Source organism: Bombus terrestris, chromosome 15, assembly GCF_910591885.1.
Source record: "Bombus terrestris chromosome 15, iyBomTerr1.2, whole genome shotgun sequence".
Taxonomy (NCBI): domain Eukaryota; kingdom Metazoa; phylum Arthropoda; class Insecta; order Hymenoptera; family Apidae; genus Bombus; species Bombus terrestris.
Genome location: NC_063283.1, coordinates 2725277 through 2747943, shown reverse-complemented (window position 1 = coordinate 2747943; position 22667 = coordinate 2725277). Strand labels below are relative to the sequence as shown.

General features: G+C 37.8%; 2 protein-coding genes across 16 annotated transcripts in view; one reads left to right on the top strand and one right to left on the bottom strand.

Moving 5' to 3' along the window:
* Positions 1-22404, bottom strand: part of LOC100649514 (glutamate-gated chloride channel) — an 85603-nt gene extending 63199 nt beyond the window's left edge. For 3 of the 15 annotated variants that reach the window (XM_048412691.1, XM_048412692.1, XM_048412693.1), the window contains exon 1: positions 21936-22391. The gene's annotated coding sequence lies outside the window, so the exon portion shown is untranslated. Of the gene's footprint in view, positions 1-2012; positions 2038-21935 lie in introns of those variants that run through there. The other 12 variants (XM_048412694.1, XM_048412695.1, XM_048412698.1 and 9 more) reach the window with 10 other exon arrangements.
* Positions 10161-15865, top strand: LOC100650014 (prostasin). The gene is made up of 4 exons (XM_048412752.1): positions 10161-10303; positions 10852-11597; positions 14436-14526; positions 15014-15865. The coding sequence occupies exons 1-4, from the start codon at positions 10258-10260 to the stop codon at positions 15760-15762; spliced, it is 1632 nt and encodes a 543-aa protein (XP_048268709.1). The 5' UTR covers positions 10161-10257; the 3' UTR covers positions 15763-15865.
* Positions 22405-22667: the final 263 nt, after the last annotated feature.

The window sequence follows — 22667 nt, the reverse complement described above, 5'->3', positions numbered from 1 at the left end:
ATTTCCAATTACATGTTACAATCACGTATTGCTTACACCTGTCCGACGACACGAGAACACAAGCAACACAATCGTTCAAATTTTTCATTTCACGCTGATAATAAAAATCTTGTTTCGTTTAATCGCAACGACGGAATTTCACCGAGTGCACGCTCGAAACACCGTTACTGAACGCTATAATTAATGGAGCAATTGGTAACCAGGGCGATAGCATTATTATACGGAGCAAGCGAGTTGTAATCATGATTATAATCCTAAACGTGTTCTCGTTTTGCACGTGCAGCATCGATTAACGCGTAACGATAACGCAACCTCCGAGTAAATTGCATGAAAGATCGTAGCCTGTTAGAAATTTCAACGCCAAAACCGAACAGCTCTACTATGTCATCGATTAATCGAGAGCGAAGGAAGCGTCGAAAATTGTATTACGTTGCTTGGAAAGTGTTTTCACAAGAGGAGACCACGAGGCTGTTCAGAAAATAACTAAAGCTTATCGATAGAAAAGGTGCATATATCTTTTAACGATACACTGGCTGTTGTTAATACCTTCAAATGTTTCCGAAATTTGACTACGAAGTTTCAGAACAATCCGATATATCGAACAATTTCTCGGACAACCTCGTTAAATCCTTTTTCCTCTTAGTTCTCGTGCAAGAAGTTACGATCACGTAAAAATTACAATTCACCAGGATGAAAACTACGTTTCGACGGGAACGTTCAGCCGTTTTACGAGCAGTAATATTCATTTTTTAACGAGCCAATGTTTAGATAGCTTAGCCTCGTACTGGCTCCGAGAAACTCCGATACTTGCTTCGAGAAACTTTACTGCGTGCAAAAGGTTAAAATTTGCAGTTATTATAAATGAACGAGATGCATATTAAATGGGCGGCCTTGACCCCGTAAACAGTATTTTCGTGATTTAGCTGAGTGTCCTTCGTACATTCTTAAAATAACTCACAACACAGAGACTCGCACCGATCCCAACAAGACTTGGCACGGCTGTACCGGCATTGGTAATTAAATAACGAGGCTGATCTTCCATCTGAATATCAATTCCTTCGTCGCCTGCTAATTATTTACGCTTGGTATTCTTGAACAACCTCTGATACAAACGAAAGTCAATCTTTCACGATAGGAAATATATGATCGCGAGGTATCGTGTCATTCTGCGTGCGCTTACCAGTTGTTTGTTTGTTAACGTGACGGCTCACGACGGTATTTGAAACGTACAGAAACTTGTACGATCGTGTTATGCGCGTTATTATAGAAAACATTTTGAAATTTCATTGGTAGACTTTTTTTTTAATTTTCCACAATTTGTTTTATTAGCAAAATTTCATTTAAACATCTTCTGCGATAAACGTTCAATTACTTTCACCAATCATTCTATACATATGTAACGCGCTACGTATATACTTGTGTATTTAGTTTCGAAATTTGTTTCAAACTTTAACAATGTGTTCGTGATAATCGTACCGTGTCGCATATTGGACAAAGTGCTTTGTACTGTACGCATAATAAATTGAGAAATTGTTTGTATAAATATTCAAATACCTTTGCCGGCTATTGTATTTGATCAGCGTGGCAGAATGAACGTCACACGCTAATTACGTATTAATTGAACATTCCGATTGCAATGGTACGTGTAAAGGTTAATTCCGATTAAAAGCTAGTGGTAGTCTGAAACTCGATGAAAATAAGGATAATGCAATGATTTATTTAGACGAAAAGCTCTTGAATCTAATAGCTTTCGAGTATTTCTCTGTATCCTTTCACGAGAATCATGGAGGCTAATACTCCTGGGCCAAAGTGGGAACTAAAAGCGGTGGTAAATGGGGTCGGTCAGTCTTCGATACCGTTATACGCAGCAACCTTCTCCCTCTCCTACTCTTTCGCTTTTCCACCCTCTGACGTCACAGGGTAGACAGAGAATCAAGCTCTCTCCCACCCCCTCCTCTTAGCTTTCATTTCGGGTCAACCGAGGTCGAGTCATAATACCGTGTTCGACTTACGTTCTCTTTCTCTTCTTCCACACTCGGCGAACAATACGAACGATCCGTTCCTTCTGTCGCCTTCCCTTGGATCCGATTCCTCCAGCGTTCGCGTTCGCAACGCTTGCGTTCAGATTTTCAATCTGAAATCCAGCGGGTTCCACTGATCACGGTATCGCATAGTCGACAATGAAGCGATTCTGCGTGAAGAAACAAGTCGAAGATACAAAAGAAGGATTTTTCGCACGACGTCTCGTTCTCGAGGAAATCGAGTTTGTTAAAATTTGTCAAGTACAGCCGCGGACAAAAATAAATGGACAGAAAGTGGTAGTAGCAGTAGTGGTAAGTGGAGGTAGGTACGATCGAAGTTTAATCAAACTATTAGTAGTTGGTGCGTTCATACGTTCTCGTGAGCGTCGAAATTCTGACATTATGCGAGTCATCCCTTGGATATAATAGATCGATAATTTCATTCAGTGCTTCTTCTCGCTACCTGTTCAAGCTACCTACACGCTGCCTACTCTGATGACACAAATAGTACTTACTCCCGTTAGCTGCAACAACACAATGCAGGCTAAGAAGAATGTTAAGACAGGATATGTAGAATATTTATCGCAAAAGTCTGCTAGATACTATGCAGCAACAACGATACCCCAGTGTTACGTGTACTCGATTCGTATTAATATTTAGAATCTGTATTATAAAAATACGTATTTGACGAAACTCGGTGGATAGCCGTTTCCACTACCTGCCAGCTTATTTTTGTTCGCTTATTTTGTATATATTTCACATAGAATTACTCTTTCGTCGATTGCGCCATCATTACTCTGTATATCCTACTTGTCACATTGTCAAGACGTACGTCGTTCTGTAGTCTGAAATGAAATTTGTATATCGAACTGGTTATTTCGTTAGCTTTAGGGATTTCAGTCCTGACACCGCTAATTTTATTCGCGTCTCAGTTGCAATGGGTGCACGCTCGACAAGCGGAAACGAAATCCAGCTGTGCCATTGATAGAGCGGAAACACAGTAGAATGGCCTGACTCGTCACTGGCAGCCTCTGACAGGCTCTCGATAAAACTTCTCTCACAATCGAGGCGAACGCCGAGAAAATCCGCGCTTTACCCCCGATGGTTGTTGCTGCAACATTTTCCATACAGAACCCACCTACAACGTGAGCTTAACTTTTAAACGAGCAGCTTTAAAAACCGATACAAACTTCGCCGTTAATCCTACGGAAATTCTATTCATCCCATCGTTTTACGTGTCGCGTTACGCGTAATAGCCATGAAAGGGAACGATACGTTTGTCGGAATCGCCACTCGGGTCATTCTCCTTCTTCGTTCACTGAATGATTAATACAAACGCGTGTTTCATAATACACAACACCCACTTCGGAAATGGACAGGGGACGCAAAAGTAAAAATGTAAAAAGTCCACGCAAACGCGTATCCTACTCGACTCTGTTTCAGGTTTATAGCCACCCACTTTCGTGTTACAGGAATCCGCAACAGCTTATCTTCGCGGAGGGTACTCGAAATGGCTACTGTCAATGGTTCGTCGTGTAAAAAATTTCACAATCTTTCGGGAATTCCAGACGTACGTCGAATAAAACAGATAGAGGATATCCACTTGGAGTGTAGTTTATCGTATAATTATCGAAACGCGTAAGACACAAAAATGGTTATAATAATGGCAAAATTGGTAAAGATACATGATGTTGAAAAATCAGAGATATTAAAAAACATGATATTGAAACTTATCTAAAGCGCGTATAGATCCCTCAGATATCTAGGTAATAGAACGTTCAACTATAGAAAAACCTTAGATATACTGATATAATAAAATGCTATCATCGCGATAAAGACGATAATAACGACGATTTTATAAAAATGGATAAAAATGGAAACAACAAACGAAAATAATGATGAAATGATGAAGCATTCGTGACATTGGGAAAAAAGTTTCGACGGTACGAAGTACAAAAAGAACTCTAATCAAACTCTATGCAGTTATTTATCCCGAAGAAATTATGTGTCTTGGAATGCAAAATAATATGCGATTCGTAAATATTTCAAGAATCTATCGATCGATTCTAATCTGTATATGACTAAATAAAATTTCATATGAGGAAAGAGATTTTTCTATTATCCGAACGCTTTTGTCTCCCTGTTATTTCTGATAAGGGAGATTCTAATGCAGGGTTATCTGCAGATCTCATAAAAAACACGGTAATTAACCTAAATGGTCAAATATTAAACAGTCGTCAAGATTTCGAATACGTAGAAAGAAGTTTCTCTACGATATATCGATGCTCACAATTCTGTGGTTTCAACCCTTCGCGAGTAAACTGGATGGTTAAAAATCGAAATGAAATTTCATCCTTGAATTTCTTTCTCGTAAACGTTTATCTTGATCGAAAAATAATTGCTTCGAATTTCTGCAAACGTTTCACTGGAAAATTCCAACGTATCTTAGAAAATGGAAAAGCTTTAGGTAGGACAGTCTAAGTAAAGAGGGCAACATTAGATAAACTCTACATTGGTAATTCATAATAATCAACGATGTATTTTCTGCCTTTTCTTATTTTCCATTTCCACACTTATGAATGGAGAGGTATACGAGAATATGAGAAATGAACGAAACAAACGAATGAAATATCATTCGTGAAAGAAAAAAAAACGAACAAATGCCAGATCAAATGTGTTAGAAAATATTTTTTCAGTGAAAAACAGGTGGTTTATTTTTAACTGAATTGCCTGCTTCAGAGAATTTCCTGTACACACAACCCTGAATAGTTGACGAACCGAGTCATGGTTTTACGACGAGCAATGTACAAGAGACAACAGTATCGCTCAAGATTAATTCAAACATTTACTGCTGAACCAACATAGCCGAGGTTCTTATAACAGCGTTTCGAAGTTGAAAGAAAGAAAATTCTACCGACGACGATGAAATATCATTTCATCCTATCGTACGATACAATATGGAACAGTTTGCAACTTAAATTACCTATTCGTGTATTTAATTTACGGGATAAAGTCCCATTAGCGTGCAAAGTAGCGTTCGAGTGATTAATATTATTGTCAATATTTAAAGTTCTTAACATTGTACCGATAATATGTGTATACTAATTGTCTAGAGGATCTCTTATGTACAATAATGTTGAGAACCTTAAATATTGACAATAATATTGATCGTCTGAACGACGCTCCTTAAGAAATATTCGACGATTCCACGTTATCGTCAATAGAGAAAGTAGGTTGCTAATTTTGTATATTGATTTTTATCTCGGGTATACAGGCTGCGAAGATTAAGAGTGTGCAGCATTTTCGTGACATTTCCAACAATCTCACAAAGAGATGTTTCAAGCAAAAGTTAAACAAACTCGAAACTTGGCTACAAACAGCAATAAAAAGAATTTTTCAAAAATTTGCTTCTTCAATAAAAAGTCACCTTGATTTTTGCACATGGCACTGTGTATTTTTGACTTGATAGGGTTGTAGCTGACGCCAAGACGAATTCAACGACACGCTACTCTATCGCCTTAGCACGACCTTTTTGCAATTAGAAACGTTAACATGAAAAATAATTTTATTTCAACCAAATTACGTATTCATAGGTCGTAATACAGTAAATCGTTGAATCCGTCTCGGGGTCAGCTGCAACCCTATCAAATCAAAAAATACACAGTGCCATCTGCAAAAATCAAGGTAACTTTTTATTGAAAAAGTCAATTTTTCAAAAAGTTTTTTATTGCAAATTCAAGGCAATTCGAGGCTGACTAATCTTTGTTTCAAGCATTATTTTGTGAGATTATTGGAAATGCTACAAGAATGGCGGATGAAATATTTCCCCAAAAAATCCCTTAAACCCTACAATCTGCATACTTTATAAATACTGTCGAAAAAAATAGTTGTTATCGATTAATGTGAAAGAAAATATACTTTTACTATACAATAAATATAGCTGAATGAAAATTCGTCTCATATAGACACCTGGGTTCAATGTAGTTAAATGTCTCGAAGCCGCGTCTGTTCAATATGTATAAACGTGTTGGAGCGATTTTTAATCGAAACGATCTTTGATTAAAAATCGAGAAACGATCATTTGGTTAAACAACGAAGTGTACCAAGTATGCAAACACCTACGGAAGTTTGAGAATGGGAATTCTGAATCGAAGAAAAGCTTTGATACATTGCCAAACGTATCTGCAACTTTACGCGAGCGATTAATAGAACCTGAGGCAAAGAATCTTGAATTATAACGACTTGGTACACGTGTTAATGTGCTAGCAAACTAACGGTTCGTTCTTTTGTTCGCGATAACCGACGGTACGTGATAATAATTTTCGCTTGTATTTTACCTATGCTGCAGCAACGATGACCTATTTCTTGGAATAGAACCAATCGTCTTCGTGTCTACCCAAATATTTAGAATTTTAAGATGAGTTCCGCATATCTCGCGTAAACGCGATGCAGTTGTTCGTGCGTCTTCTTTCCAGGGAAAAATGATCGTTCTCTTCATACATAGCAAACTATATTTCTTAACGCGCCAATGAAAAATTTCAAGACGAAACCTTCCGAGACGTAAGTATGGAAAAATGAGATACAGTAGAAGTTCGTTTATCCCAACAGCGAACGAGCCAATTTTTGTTTACTGTCGGTTATATGAACTCGTACCTGAGCCTTTATTACCCGAACTACGCTCGTGAGTACTTTCAGTTATTCGGTTTTAAGTCGAAGTCGTTGTGTTTTGTCCAAGCTAATATATAATTTAACACAGTTTCCGTGAGAAATGTTGCTCAACATCGGTTATCCGAACGTCAACCTCTATTATCGAGACTCGTAGCAGCGGTTGGTTGGGGTTGCAAGTGTTTCTCTATTATCCGAACTCATCGGTTACCCGGAACATTTTGCCAGACGAACCAACTTGTACAATATTTTATATTCAGTGTAACTTTTTTCGTAACAGATTTCGTAATGTTAGCCACATCTGATTTGCTAAAGGACGAGTTCCTTCACTTTTCTACAGTTATCTGATAGATACAGTTTATTGGGACGAACTAGTAGAGTCAAGTTTACAGGAAGAACCTGGCTTGCTTCTCTTTTGCTAGAGACGATGTCCGATAGGTTCGGTAAAATGCACGTTTTCACAGAGATTCGAGTTTGGTATTGCCAAGAGAGTTCGTGTCAATGTTGACGATCTTCGTTCGACAAGCCAGTCTGCAAGTTCGACAAACATCCTTCGCGAAATTGCGAGTACACACAGCGATATGGCGCAATTAATTCCTTAATTAATGGAGAACGAACGCAGGATAATTAAAGATATTGGGTATTCAAGGTAAGAAATAATGAAGTTTTGTTCCGATTTGAACCGTAGAAGGCACGAAGAAGGTAAAGAAGGCGGTAGGATTATTCCTCGGCGTAATACGTAAGAGGATATTTATTATTTATATAGCTGTTGCAGAGTTTCATCCTCTTAGCTGGCCAAGCAACGTTGTTACTCGTAAAAAATGTAAAAATGTCAGCGAGCTTACTGCGGAAGCGAGAGAGAAACAAAGAGAGAGAGAGAGAGAGAAAACGTATTTTCGAGTATCGTCATCAACAGAAAATACTCGTTCCATTTCCCTCCTCGGGACATAGATTACATGAAAGAACGCTGGGTGTCGTGCAAGATAAGGAAGAAAATTCATAGAAAAATTCGTCAAATGCCAATTCGAAATTCCATCACGATAGAATACGCTCTAACGAGAGGACGTTTTGTAGAAATTGAAATTTTTCTGGCAACGAGTAGAGAAATAGAGGCCAAACAGAAATTTGTATCGTTCTTTATAAATATTATAACGAATGCTTCATTCTTACAATTCTGAAGCAAAATTAAATACAGCAGCCGGCATTCTATTAACATTTATTTCTCTAGAGTAAGAAATATAAACTGTGAGTGAAATAGGGATTTTTTTCAACACCTTTTACGAGCTTTTTTATCGTTTTGCGCGTCCGCAAACTTCAAAGTTGAATTATACAGGAGAAATTGCAAAATATATAGCATTCAATTTTCACGAGAATCAAAGTACCGTGTCTGCGCCGCGAGGCAATGCGCCACGATTTATCGCTCTCGCTCGCATCAATCGAAAGTTCGATTTCTTCCTTTTCCTAACAACAACAAAATCATGCTGCAGCCGTGTCGTCAAACGCGCTATTATAAAATATAAACTGAATGTCCTGAATGAATACAGCGACAGATCGTTGCCAGTGCGCCCATTGTCTCGTATACGCAGACACGGTACTTTGCTTAATGATACAAGTCGAATAAACAATAATTTAACGATAAGTTAATACCAAGTCGATACTAAAATATTTATCGATCCAGACTACATTACGACATTAGTTTTTCCGTATAAGTTTATTTAGAAAACCAAGTTACATGCATTTATGACCAAGAGTATAGGGACTTCAGGAAGCCAGGAATTAAACGATACTGTGGTGACGTTACAGAAAGTGATTTAAAGCAAAAAGAATAACTTTGACGGCGATTGACTGTCTATAGCAGTTAGTGCTACTTTAAGCTATTCGGCTTAAGAAACCCTGGCGATTTCACGCATCGTTCATCATCGCTCGACAACACGCGACACTCACCACCGCGGTTAAAACTTCGATATTTTCCACTTTGTACAACCTTCGAATCGTGTATGTATGTCGCGCGTCAACGTGTACACTATCGAATCGTTACCGTTCTATTTTCCGATCGTGTACGTGTACATGCAGCCGTTCAACATTCAGAATACATACGCTAGGAAGATGAAATATTAAACCGGCTTGATTTCAGTCCAACGAATATCGTGCGATATATTATATTACAGACGCCTCGAAAGAGCTACTCCTTCTCTACATGTTCCAATTCCTCACTATCGATTGAACTATATCGACCCCCTCCATATTCATCAACACTGTGCAATGCTTACGTAGAAGGCAAAGCATCGAAGCTCATGTAAAAAGAACGGACGCGTTTTATCTTTTTAAGGGTATCAGGACTGTCCTTAGTTCGAACGAACTAATATCGTTATCGAAATTTTACAAACAACAAATCAGAAATTATCGTCGTTAATACATTTTTCTAGGAAAAAGACAATGATAAGTTTCGTAACGAATAGAATGAAATTTTGCAAGAAAACGTTACAAATTATGGAATCGTGCGATTATCGTGGGCTGATCGTAAGAAAAATTAGGAAACGTATAATATAGAAAATGCCGCTTAGCAATTTGCTGATATTATTAATTCGTAAATGATGGTTTAAGAGGAACACGATGTCGATGATAGTAACACGGTAAGCATCAAGTAGCAAGTAGCAAGTAGCAGGTCATTAAACCGCAACTATCCACTACTACCGTTGGGATTTTCCTGGCGTGTACTTTGCTTTATTTTTATCAATGTAGGTCAGTAAAGAAGGATAAAGGACTGACACGCTGGGACGAGTTGTAAAATTTCACGCGTCAATGAAATCTGTCACAACCTGGAAACGGCTTAAACCCTTTTCGGGGTCGTTATCAACCAGATGGTATTTTTCTATCATTGAAAAGAGCTTTTCGAGTTTGAGATGGAATTCTTATCGACTCGGCGTTTCGTTAGAACTTTACGCCGAGGATTTGCAATTATTGCGCGAAATTGGAGGAAACGCGACAAAGTTGATTAGAAACGTCGGAACGTAAAAATAATTGTGAAAAATTACGGTTATCTGAACACGATGATAATTTTTTCCCCCACTCGAACGAACGTCCAGTGAGATACAATTAATCGATAAAGAAAAGTAATAAGCGAAATATTTGGAAGTGGTAAGATGATCAGATTTGATCGGCAGATTTCGACAAATTGAAAATTAATCGAGAAGCGAAGGGAGGAACTCGAATTGAAACGGAAAGACCGTGATGACGTTTCGAACTCGCCTAGTGACACGTGCGTAATAATTGAGCCTCAGCATCGATTGATCGATAGCTCTCTCGAAAACTAGATTAAAAGCCATCGATAATAGTTTAACTGCGCGTCTCTTGACCTGCTCTGCAGCGCAGAAATCTATTAATATCGAATGAAAAAGTGATTCGAGATAAGCTCATCGGACGATTCAAGAAAAAGATTTCAGATTAGTTTCGAGAGTGTGCGATAGTCTATTTTAAAAGCCACTGATTTTCACTATAAAAACCCGACGGATATCGATTCTGTATCACACATCAAACTCTGTCATCGACCAAGGTGGAAGTAACTCTCAGGATGCTCAGGCTCACCGCCCTTCTCGCTTTTGTTGCCCTAGTGGCCGGTAAGTTAACATGTACGCTAGTATTAGGACATCTACCTGTTACATTTACTGTAATAAAATACCAAGGAATTTTACTTTGTTTAATCCTTTACTTTATAAGTCAACTAAAACAATCGACTATTTCGCGACTCTTGCGCAATAATTTGCGAATTAATAATGTTAGTAAATCGACGAATAATAACGACAAACTGTATATTTTTATGAGTTCGATTAAATGATGTAACGAATGCTATAATTTGATATTTATACATCTCCGCATATTATGCACGCTGTATGAATTTTTGCACGTTCAAATTTCTCACGTATACGCGATCGAAAATTAATCCATAAAGACTTTTTTCGAAACTTGACGATTTAATTAAATATAATTCTGCCGCGTTGCAATTACAGCGCCTTACAGCTTACAGATACTCACAAAAATTGTGCGATAAGATTTTTCTACTCCTCTTCTCAATAGGGATCACACTTGTCACGAGCTCTTCCATCGGCAAAGATCAATTACACAGCTCGTTATAGTCTCACCAAAGCTCTCTGTCTCTGTGTTTCAGCGAACCCGATAACAAACCAGACGGTGCACCACTTCGTCCAGCGAATGGACGGTCGCATCGTTGGTGGCGAGGAAACGACCATCGAGGCAGCGCCGTACCAAGTGAGCTTGCAACACAATGGTCGCCATTTCTGCGGAGGTAGCATAATCTCCAAGAACTGGGTGGTAACCGCTGGACATTGCACCGATTTTCCAGCCAGCGGCTACCTCATACGTTCCGGCTCGACCAACGTCAATTCCGGTGGTTCGGTGCACCGAGTTCAGCAAGTGATCAGACATGAAAACTATGGCAGCGATCGTCACGGTATCCCATCGAACGATGTCGCCCTGCTTCGTGTGGTAGACTCTGACGCGTTCCAATTCAACAACGCCAGGAAACCTATATCGCTGTATCAAGGAAGCCCCGATGCTCTTGTTAACAAATACGGATTGATCACCGGTTGGGGTACCACCGAAACCGGTAAGCTTCCGCTGCGTCTCCGCAAGGTTTCGGTTCCTATAATCTCGAGACCGTCGTGCAACGAAGCGTACAGGGAGGTCGGAGGAATTCCTCAATGGGAAATTTGCGCTGGAGTTGCGAAGGGAGGCAAAGACTCTTGCCAAGGTGACTCTGGTGGCCCCTTTGTTGTCAATGGCAAACTCGTGGGAATCGTCTCTTGGGGTATGGGCTGCGGAACTCCTAAGTATCCAGGCGTTTACACCGACGTTTCCCACTATGGCTCATGGATCAAACAACACGCTCGTATTTAACTGACGAACGACCCTTTTCTGAATTTAAAAAAATACTCGACGAATCGATGCACAGGTTATGTTAATAACGATTCTAGTCGCGGTATACTGTAGATGCGGTATACATGAACGTGCAAATTTAAGAACAAATGATACAGATTCGTGGAAAACTTTCTTTCTCTCTATTTATCTTTTTCAAAACTTGTTATTAACGCGCGGAAATTAAACGGAATTTCATATGTAACGGAGAGTAAATTTTGTAATAATATCCATCAGTCATTTAAATAGCGACTGTACAGAAAACAAATGTTGTTTTATTATTTTAACCTTGCTTCCTTTTATTCGAGCCGAACAATGGAGTAGATACAATGACTGGTGAAAATACTTGAACATTCAGAATAGAGGAGCCGATAAATATTATTAGGTTGTCCGAAAAGTGTCTTTCTTTTACAGACCAATCTTTTACAACGATGCATCTTTATACAAACGTGAAACCTAATCCATCGAACGTTGGGATCTTTATTTTGATAGAACAAAATAGATCGTACGTAATTCGATAAAATAATATAAAACGAAAAATGTTGTGCATCCATTATTTCCTTATAAAACGAAAGAAACTTTTCGGACGACCTAATATATCAGGTGTGTTAACCTACGAAATTTCTTAAAATTGTATCAACTGTATTGAAATACTAACTATCGTGGTGGTTATATTGATAAAATGTTAGATCAATCTGAAGATCTATATGGAAATTTCATAAATTTGTTTTCGACAAACATAATGTGTGTAAATGACACTTTCTTCCTTTGACACGTAGAAACAGTCAAATCAAATGAATAGAGTTATGCCGACTAAGGTTTTAGCCAACTAACCGACTATGGTTCTGGCCGACTAACCGACCAGGCTTTTGGCCGACCAACCGACTAGGCTTTTGGCCGACTAGCCGACTAACCGATTAATCTGCTTCTAAGAAGCTGACTAGTCGGCCGACTACTCGTCTCTGCTTATCAGGCAAGAAGAAAATGATTGTTTAATATTGCTAATCCAAAGAGAAATATTTTTATCGTTGTTTGTTATATTTAGTTTATTACGTGTTGTTTTTTCGTTTGAATGTCTTGAAGATTTTTGTTATGATAAAATTAAGAAATAACGTTACCTAGTCCCTAATTATTATTTTACAATAATTAAGTTATATTCAATCCTTAATTGGGTAACTTATTTAATTTATTTCAATAAAAACAAATTATTTTTTATTTCTTAACGTAACAATTATGTTACATACCTATAAATAAGTATACTACATTACTATATATTAAAAAATATTCAAATTAAACTAATGACAGTAAAGAAAGGACATTATATTTTTATTTCTATGCTGTATCAAGCTATGAGTAAATAAAAATCTAAGGCCGATCAATCTTGCCGGCTAGTCATCGCCTGGAAAAGTGGCCGGATAGTCGACTCAATCGATTAGTCGGCCTCTAGTCGTTACATCTTACAAATTAAAATATACAGTCAATCCAGACGATCTACGATAAGATTGCTACTCAAGCTTTTAGAATCTTCATCGTATTACGCGTAAAGTCATATCAGGATTAAGTATCAATGTAACTGTCGCGATTTTAATATCGCTCACGCGACAAAACCAATAATTTATATAGCGATTTCCATTTAGAGATTAAGTATAATGTTCATGCATAGATCGTATCTATGACAGAAAGTATTAATTTCGATTAATTTGATCTCTATTTATTTCATTGATCATTACGTGAAAATTTGCATAAATTTATAATATCGTTAAGAAATTATTAAAACATTTAAGTGTTACTATCTCGTTTGAAATGTTAAACTACGAAGAATCCGCGTAAGGATCATGAACGAAGAATGTGATAAATAATTTTAAAACGTAATTCTACTTGCTAGTAAAATTAAATCTGTATTTTTATATCGAAGTGAACTTTTCAAAACTGTCGATTATCGTGATATTAAACGTACCTTTGGTCATTTACAAAGGATTCGTTTATTTTTAAACTGACGTATCCTTATAAAACGTATAACATAAAAGCACATTTTTTCTTTTTAACCATATTAGCAATTAATTAGAAGCGACATCGAAATAAAAAAAAAATCAGCAAAAATCCAATTATCACCTTTGTCCCGTATGTTGTCTTTGTATTCGATATTATAACGATAATCTCGCGCTGGTATAATAAAATTAGATTTTCTTCTTGCCTGTATCTGCTGCGTCTTACTCTATCGCTATTATGAACAACGCTGTCTATAAACGACTAAACACAGATTTAGATTTTGAACGGACTTGGAACCATTTTTATCAAATTAATCTCAAAATTTTTATCAGGATTTAGATTAGAGTTCTATGAATACCAAGATATATCTGTTAATAGACCACAGATGTTTATGTCATCATTTTTATATTATAAATTTAAAATACTTGTTACATAGCGAATAAATAAATAAAAATAAATAAAATAAATAAATTTTAATAAATCTACCACTTTCTTTGTTATGTTAATAGAGATGTAAAAATACACGTCCACGGCCCATAATAATTTATAACGAATATGTATACATCAGCATATGCATGCGTTATTATACCTTTTTAATGAAAAAGCATAAATTAAACGTAAACAGGTAAAACGAAATCAAAAAATTATGAAGAAAGCTTACCGTCAAAACGATAAACTTTTATCGATACGGCTGATTTCGTACCAAATCCACGTAAAGTACAACGGCTTTAGGAATTCTGGTTCTTGTTCTTATCGATGCCACGTATAATACCCTTTGTTCGATATATTTATTGTTTGTGATTCATTTTCATATAAATACACCGCAAATTTTGTAGAAAGGCAGACAAACATTGCAACTCCTTGGCAAGCAAGATGTTCACACAATTGAGTTTACTCGCCTTGTTGGCTGCCGCGACAGGTAAGTTCTTTATTCTCAACGATACCCGTTCGCTTTTCGCTAGCTAAATTCATCTAAAAAAATTGTAACTTAAGATATTTAATAACTCGTTATTTGCCGAAACGTTTGATAGACTTTGCGATGCTTGACTCGATCACTTTCTGCTGCTTACAACACTTACGTACAACATTTCAACTGAAAATATTTGGTAAAGTCTTCCAAGCCTTTGACAGAGATATTAAAGATCTACAAAATCAACGCTTCTTATAACACCCGGACGCTTTTCTACTTAATTCGGCTATTTATAAAATCCCAGGCTATTCGTTAAACGTATTTAAAATACACTCCTTTAACCGTGCTCATAAAAATATAAGTGCCGCGTATATATAAATATCCACGATCTACCTATCGTTTCTTTAATCGCGTTCATAAAAGCGTGAACCTGCATAAATCATTTTAATCGTTTCCCGTATGCTTTAAACCGAAGATAAAATTATTATTTCACCAGCGACCCCGCCGCTGCAAAGACCGATCTTGAACTCCCTATTTCCAACCGGGCAAATCATCGGTGGAACGAACGCAAGGATCGAGGACGTACCGCACCAAGTGTCCCTTCAAAGTTCCGGCTTAAGCTTCTGCGGCGGTAGCATCATTTCGGACAAATGGGTGATAACAGCTGCTCACTGCATGTCTTATCCACCCGAATGGATCACCGTGAAAGCCGGAACGGCGACCAAATCCATCGGCGGAAGCACACACAAGGTAGCTGAAATAATCGTCCATGAGAACTATACGACGAATTGGCGCGGAGTACCAAGGAACGACGTAGCCGTGCTACGAGTTTCAAATCCTTTCACGTTGGACAAAACGCGTAATCCTATCAAGATCTTCAAACAAAACGAAGAATCCGCCGTGGGAATCACCGCGACAATTACCGGATGGGGTGCGACGAGAGAAGGCGGTAACACTGCCGAGATCCTTAAAACTGTCGATGTACCTATCGTATCGAAGAGCTCCTGTAACGAAGCCTACAAATCATACGGAGGGTTGCCCGAGGGACAAATCTGCGCGGCGATACCAGAAGGAGGAAAGGACGCTTGCCAAGGGGACTCTGGCGGCCCCATGACTATTGGTGGACGTTTGGCTGGCCTAGTGTCCTGGGGTTACGGTTGCGCCAGACCTGGCTACCCTGGTGTTCACACAGAGGTTGCTGCCTTCAGCGATTGGATCATCTCCAAGACTGGAATTAAAGCGTGAAGTTTCCCGAAACTGGATCTTCCTCTTTTATCTCTAATAAGAGTTATGCGTAAATAACGCACTTGTATGGCACGATAAATTCAATAAAATTTGATTTCTCTGACGAGTATTACAGGTCTTCTCCGTATATTTCTTCCTCGTCTTTACTTTTAGAAAAATCGCGTGCCCTCGCGACGTTAATAAAGAAACCGATAAGCTATTGCAAAATATGGATCTAGTCGACATATCGAAGTTAATATACGGTGAACAACTTGACATCTATAAGTGTTGTCGTTCAAGGGATTCGTTAATTCGTTGAGATAGGCCATAAATTATTCGAAAACTAAGAATCGAAATTGCTAGGTATTTTCTCGCAACGCTTAATAAGCACTATTGCCTTGCTATTATCGTCGCAGTTGTGGATTATCGAAGCACGTGGATATAGATCTGTCATTTGCATCGATGTGTTACCAATAAATAATATATAATGTTGCTAATGGAACAATAGTCGACGGTGGGTTGTTTCCTCTGCGCTTGAGTGATTCCATAAAAGAACAGTAAATGATGCTTCCAATTGTTAATTCATCGTTAATTCGTACACAGTGCTAAAACTCACATACTGTTACTACAAATCGAGCAATGTCATCGGATGCTTATGAACATATTGAACTTGGTGCTGTTACCAGTTATATCTCGGTACGCGTAACAAAGCAGCCTTTTCAAGCGAACAATTCTCGCGCGCTTCCTACGAATCCGGTTAAAGTCAAAATTAATTCTCCTTTGGTAGAGCCAACAGAGTTTCTGATTCAATCTCGGCTAATGCTCTAACCTTATTCCACTTCGAGGCGGAAATTAAGGTAAAGTGCGACTTTCATTAACAAATTGCATCGTATCGTTGAAACAACATGGAAACGCGACTTCTATGGAATTCCAGGTTGTGCTCCGTCGCGACTGGCCGAAAAACCATTAATAAGATTTCGGGAACGTTGGCCAAATAACCCGAAATGTTGTCCTCGACGACAAAAAGCTCGACGTTATCGGTGGATTAACGACGAGGTTGTACAACAGTGCATCGGTATCACGCAATTAACAGTTGATTTACGTTATCGCGTCAAACGATCGCACTTTGCCAAAGTTCCTTCAATTCTGCCAGCGACCCTGTCGCATTGATACGATTTATTACGTTTGATCTTTAATTCGTACATCTCGCGCGTTCAATATGCTGAAACAAAGGCGCAGATGAAAAACGCGATGAATCGCGTTTCGTTTATGAAAGAGCGAACTTTTTAATTCCATATATCGTCAAATAATTCCAGCTCAAAGCTACCTTTTCGGTTGAGTTTGCAATGAAATGCGTTATTAATTTAACGTTACACTTAAAAACGATAATTCATACCGTGTACCAACTTTTTGTTAGTTGTATGTTCGCAGTAAACCACTTTTATATACATTTTCAGATCAGTCCCAAATTCTGTCGGTACGATTACAGTAGTCCTGACTCGTTGCTAATAAAATGTCGAAATGCTTTGTTTCATACGAGCCGCTGATCCGGCTGAAACTAGTTAACTCCATAAAAGACAAAATTTTCAAAAAGTCCAGTCGACCACTTTGCTCTACGAACGATTCTTATAACGCAAACAGCGTAGATTGTAAAATATTTCTGTGGTATATATTCAAATAGCTTCGCGAGCCATTGTACTTGCAATATTTTCAGTTTAAGTGTTACAAAGGGCCTCCATACATGATATTTTGTCGAGTTTATCGAGGGAGAGAATTCTTTTGTGCAAGATGCGAAGATTCTTCGCGGCTAAAGGGCTACCGCAGGGAAAATCCAACGTTCAAGGTAAACGTATCGTTTCCTCGCAGGTTAATCGCGACTGACCTCGATCGTATCGTCCTCGTTTGCCAGGTTCGATCGTTAATTCCGCGTTGGCCAAGCAAACGTTCTAAAAATAATTTATCGACTGGGTCCTTGTTCGTGCGTTTGGCTGTTTGCGTTCTTGTCTTCTTTCTCTCGTTCGTCGAACTTTGAACGATCGATCATCCGGATATGCGATAACTGGCAGGTTGACGGATAACGAAATATGCATAGTCAGACAGGTAAGTTAGAACGGTATGGTCTCGCAAACGGCGGAAACAAAGCGAATTGAGAGATTAAAATATCGAACGGAAGATTGGAAGGTTCAATCTTGACAATTTTCTCGATTCCCGATCCGATTAGCGACTTCATCGAAGGCAGATAGAATTTAGGTAGGATTTGCAAAGTTTCATTCTTACTGGCGAAATTTCACTATGTATCGCTGTGCATACAAAGCGATGAAACGATGCACGTGGATGCATATGGTCGCACGGTCTGAGGGCGTCGAGTTACCACAAATGCAAATGCACTTACGGTACAATAATACACTGTGCTTTATGACTATAAAACTACCCTAAAATTATCGGTTCTTGTAGAAGAGAGAATCGAGGAAGAGAGGGAGGTTACTGCATTGGTAAAATGTGAAACTAATGTGAAAATGTAATAGGTAAAAATTACAAGATATTTACTGGAAACATATATCTAAGAAAGAATTAGTATACAACATGAATAGCCGCCTTAAGTGCGTAATATGTAAGCGTTAAAGATAATGCCACTGAACATTGATGCCTATAATACTTAAAATACTTTTATCACCTCTGTGCTTAGTTAGAATCCTCCTGCTCTTTGATCATAAAATGATATTAAAATTAGAAAATTATTTTATAACTTTCACCAAGACGAGATTTACATAATGAAAATGTATAATAATCGAATTAATATTCATCTTATAGCTAACATTTCGTCGACCTTCCTTTTTCACAAACAACTGTCTGCAACCTATTGAGTATGAGAAGCGTCAAGTTTTTAAAGAAATCTAGTTCTATATTTTCCCAAACCAGTTTTTCCCCCAATATTTTTTTCAAACATTCTTTTCACTTCATTCGCGAATCAACACTCTTTCGAGTAAGTACATTTAGCATTACGAGTGTCTACACGTAGTGTACAACTCTACATTCTCCAATATATTTAATAATATAGAAAATATTTCTACTATTGTCGCAAAGAAACGTCTAATGAAGATGACGATCAAAATCTACTCTATCGCAATATTTTAGGCCTTACGTGGTTCTTTTATGGGAAAATTCAATTATCTCATTGACCGTTAAGCATGATAATTTAGCACGTACCCATACACTTTTAATCGATATTTATAGAAGCTACTCAATATTTATAGGTCGACCGACTTGATATTTATAAAGCCGATGGAAGAGCGTGACATTAAAAAAGGGAAAATAGGGGAAGAAAGAAAACACAAAAAGAGAGAAGAGAGGAAAAAAGGGGAAACAGTCGCGGAATAACATTTTTTCCGCGAAAATTTCTTCCGTTCGAGAGTTCTGAAAAATATACCGACACCTTTTAACGTTCCTAGCGATGATTATCTTTGATTTACTCTCGTTCCCAGCAGAATCAGAGAAAACAGCAGGGAACAGCAGGTGAAACATAGTTTGGCCACTCGGAGAGCGTGAACTTTTGACCTCGACTCTAGGAACCCGTGCCAACCCCAATCGGACCAGCTTGCTCGAAATATTCCTGTCAACCCTTTAATCGCAGTTGCTATCTTAATTGTATTCGTACTACATCGTAACCGAATTATTCGCGAAAATAAAAATATCTCGCATCGAAAGGTTACCAGAGAATAATAAAGAAGCCTCATTGAAAGTCGAACGGAATTGGATTTGCTGATGAAACGAAGAAATGCAACGATCTAAATGGCTTTCCGTTTCTAGAAAGTGGTTGGTTTTCTCGTATTATCAACAATGCAAAGGCAATCCCCGTTCATAAGGTCATAACATACGTAAGACACCGATAAAGTCGACGAAGCTGTATATGCATAAATGAATATGCATGCAGGCGGGAACATCGACGACTCACTCGAAAGCTTCATCTTTGAAAACGTAATTAACCGCATACGTGCTTAATACCGAAGGAAGCGAGGCCTGCGTGGTTCGAGCGTCCTCGGGCATCCTCGAGCGTCCTCGAGTGTCCTCGAGCGCAGCTCGATCGCATGTTTTATAAAACTACAAATATAAAGCGTGTCCGTCGATCTTCGATACACATATGCTTATACTGTTCGCTCTTTTTCGCAGCTTGTTAACTTGTATCTTACGTATCGTTTTCAACGAGACATGCAGAGCTTTCCTAGAGCTCTTGGGAAAAATCTACGTTTGAAATAAACCCAACGTAGTAAACGCTTCGCAAATAGTACAGATTTTAGTAAATAGTACGGATTTTTTTGCATTCGTGAGAAAGTGACAGATATAGCCGTGCGTAGGATGTACGTAATTTGCAAAATTATATGAGATATACGGTCCAGAAGTCACAGAAACGTTATAAAGTGAAATTACATCCAAGTGAAATGGAAATGTATTAACTTTCCGCTGGGATTCTAAAGTGTCATTGAAAAATTTTAATGTTGATTTATAGGTTATGATTACAAAGCTCTATCTAACTAAAGGTTAGTGAGATATTATTTCATGCGTTATTTTAGAGCAAAATTATCTTTGTAAATCTTTGTAAACGTTTTTCTAGAATCTCATACTAATAGTTAAAAATTAAAAATACAAAAATACATAGAATACATATAATTTACGAAAACATGTTAAATATCCAAGGTGCAATTGCTATTCGTTATAATATTTAGTAGATAAAAGTTTGTATATAAATATCCGCATTTTAATAGTATAAAATAATATCAAAAATACTTTTCATGCGCACGATGAAAAATCACCTTTCGATTGTACAATGTGAATATTTCGAACACCGAAACCTAACCACTGTAAATAAATATATCTTTACGGAATATCATATTCTAATTAGTAATTCTAGGAAGAAATCGATAATATTTCTTTGTCGCGTTATTTACGGATCAATGTTAAAGAGCATATATGATTGCCGGTTGCGTTTGAATTCATTTCATCGAAAGTCGGAACAAGTTACAAAGATGCGATACCAAGAAAAGGTGTTGTAACCTAACCCTTCAATGTTTCCTCTATATATCACGATCGTGTTTGTTTCCGATCATTTTAGGTTAATCGCTCGACCGATTTATTCGTAGCAAAGATGTCACAATCGCAACGTTTGGAATTTATCTAGATGCTAAACATGTTAAAAAAAGCCTAAACAAAGCTCAGCTGATCTTATTTTTGGCACTGAATATTTATCGGACGAAAATGTAATCGTTTTCGAATTTCGAGAACGAAATCGTCTTCGAACTAAGATATCGTTTCGATGAAAAATTCTGCGATGGTTCTTTGCATATACATATAATGAACAAAGTATCGCTATATATTGAAGCTTTAAATACTTGCTTAACATTCGATAAACAATTCAATAAGTATCGATCCAATATGGTGGATTAATGGCGAACAAATGGAACGTTTCGATCGAAAGATTCTTCGCGTGACAATTGAATTCGATCGAATTAGTCGAGACTGACATCGATTAAAAGAAAAAAGAACTAGCTAGTTTCGTTTCTAATATATTACGTCGTATATATCGCATATGTACTGTTTCTACGTGCCTAACTTACCTATCGCACAAAACAGTCAATAAACAGCGTCGAATAGCATTAACAAGACGTTATCAAAAAAAAATGTTAAACATCGTCTTCATTTATTACACTAAACATTAACATTCAAAAGTCATGTGTTTACTTAGCAGCTTAAATCAAGAACAAATAATAGGCTCTTTCATCGCGCCCAAACACGCTATATTTTATTCTGCGTTATAAGATATACGCCCTACATTTCAATGTCGAAGAAGACGCAACTAGAGTGAAAAATTCGATATAAAAAGCGATAGGTCATGAGGCAACTTAATTGTCAATCGAATACCTACAATGGCTACAAAAAGTATTTACGGATTATTGTATTTATTATAATACTTATATAGTAATTTATTAGATTCAAGTACATTAAAGTGCGTGTCATTTAATAGTATTTTTATATGACTGCAAGAACTTGATACTGTAAAAATGGAATATTTTTTCACAGATCGAAGACTCGCAACAATTATCGATCTATAACAAATATTCGCGTTTCCGACCAGAAATTCCTCAAAGATTCTCGTTATGTCACTGGCGAATGCATATCTGGCACATGATCAAAAGACTCACCGAAACGATGATCTTTGGTAACGCGTCCGTTTAGATACTCCTCCGCTGATTCGTCAACTCGCTCCGGAAGTTAACTTGACCTTCAATCTGTTGGATCGACAAAGAACCGCACTATGATACTCGAGCAGGGCATCCGAGGTCAGGTCCAGAACAATACACAATTAAGAGAAACGTAAATGGACGTATGCGGCAGATAATCGCGCAGAAAGACGTCAGTAAAGACACGCACCCGACCGCGGTAGCTTTTAGACTGAGGGTTGTTTCGGCGCGACACTACCGCACCGCCACCCCTCGACCAGCCGGCTCACTAGACGCCAGACCGCCGCACCGCCGAACTAACGCGAACCAACCAAACTACAAAACCATTCAACGTTCTCTCCTGCCAGCTATTGTTTCGCAAAACGATTGGCTCGAATCGAACTTCATGAAGCTTCTTCGACACCCTTTATAGCTGTTCACGCTTCGTTCCTTTACTTTTTTGTAATTATTAAACTATGTACTTTGCGCGAGCCCTTATGTTTCTTTGAAATCAATTTCTTTTAAGTACCCACACTAAAAAATTGTTGTAATTGTAATTGTTATATAATTTCTTAACAGAATGGAAAAATAATCAAGAAATAAGAAATAATATACGTTGTTCGATATTTATATACATATTCTAATTTTCGATAAATATTTCGATAAGTATTATTACGTCTGTTTTCCACGAACTTACGAAACTAATTTCTAAAT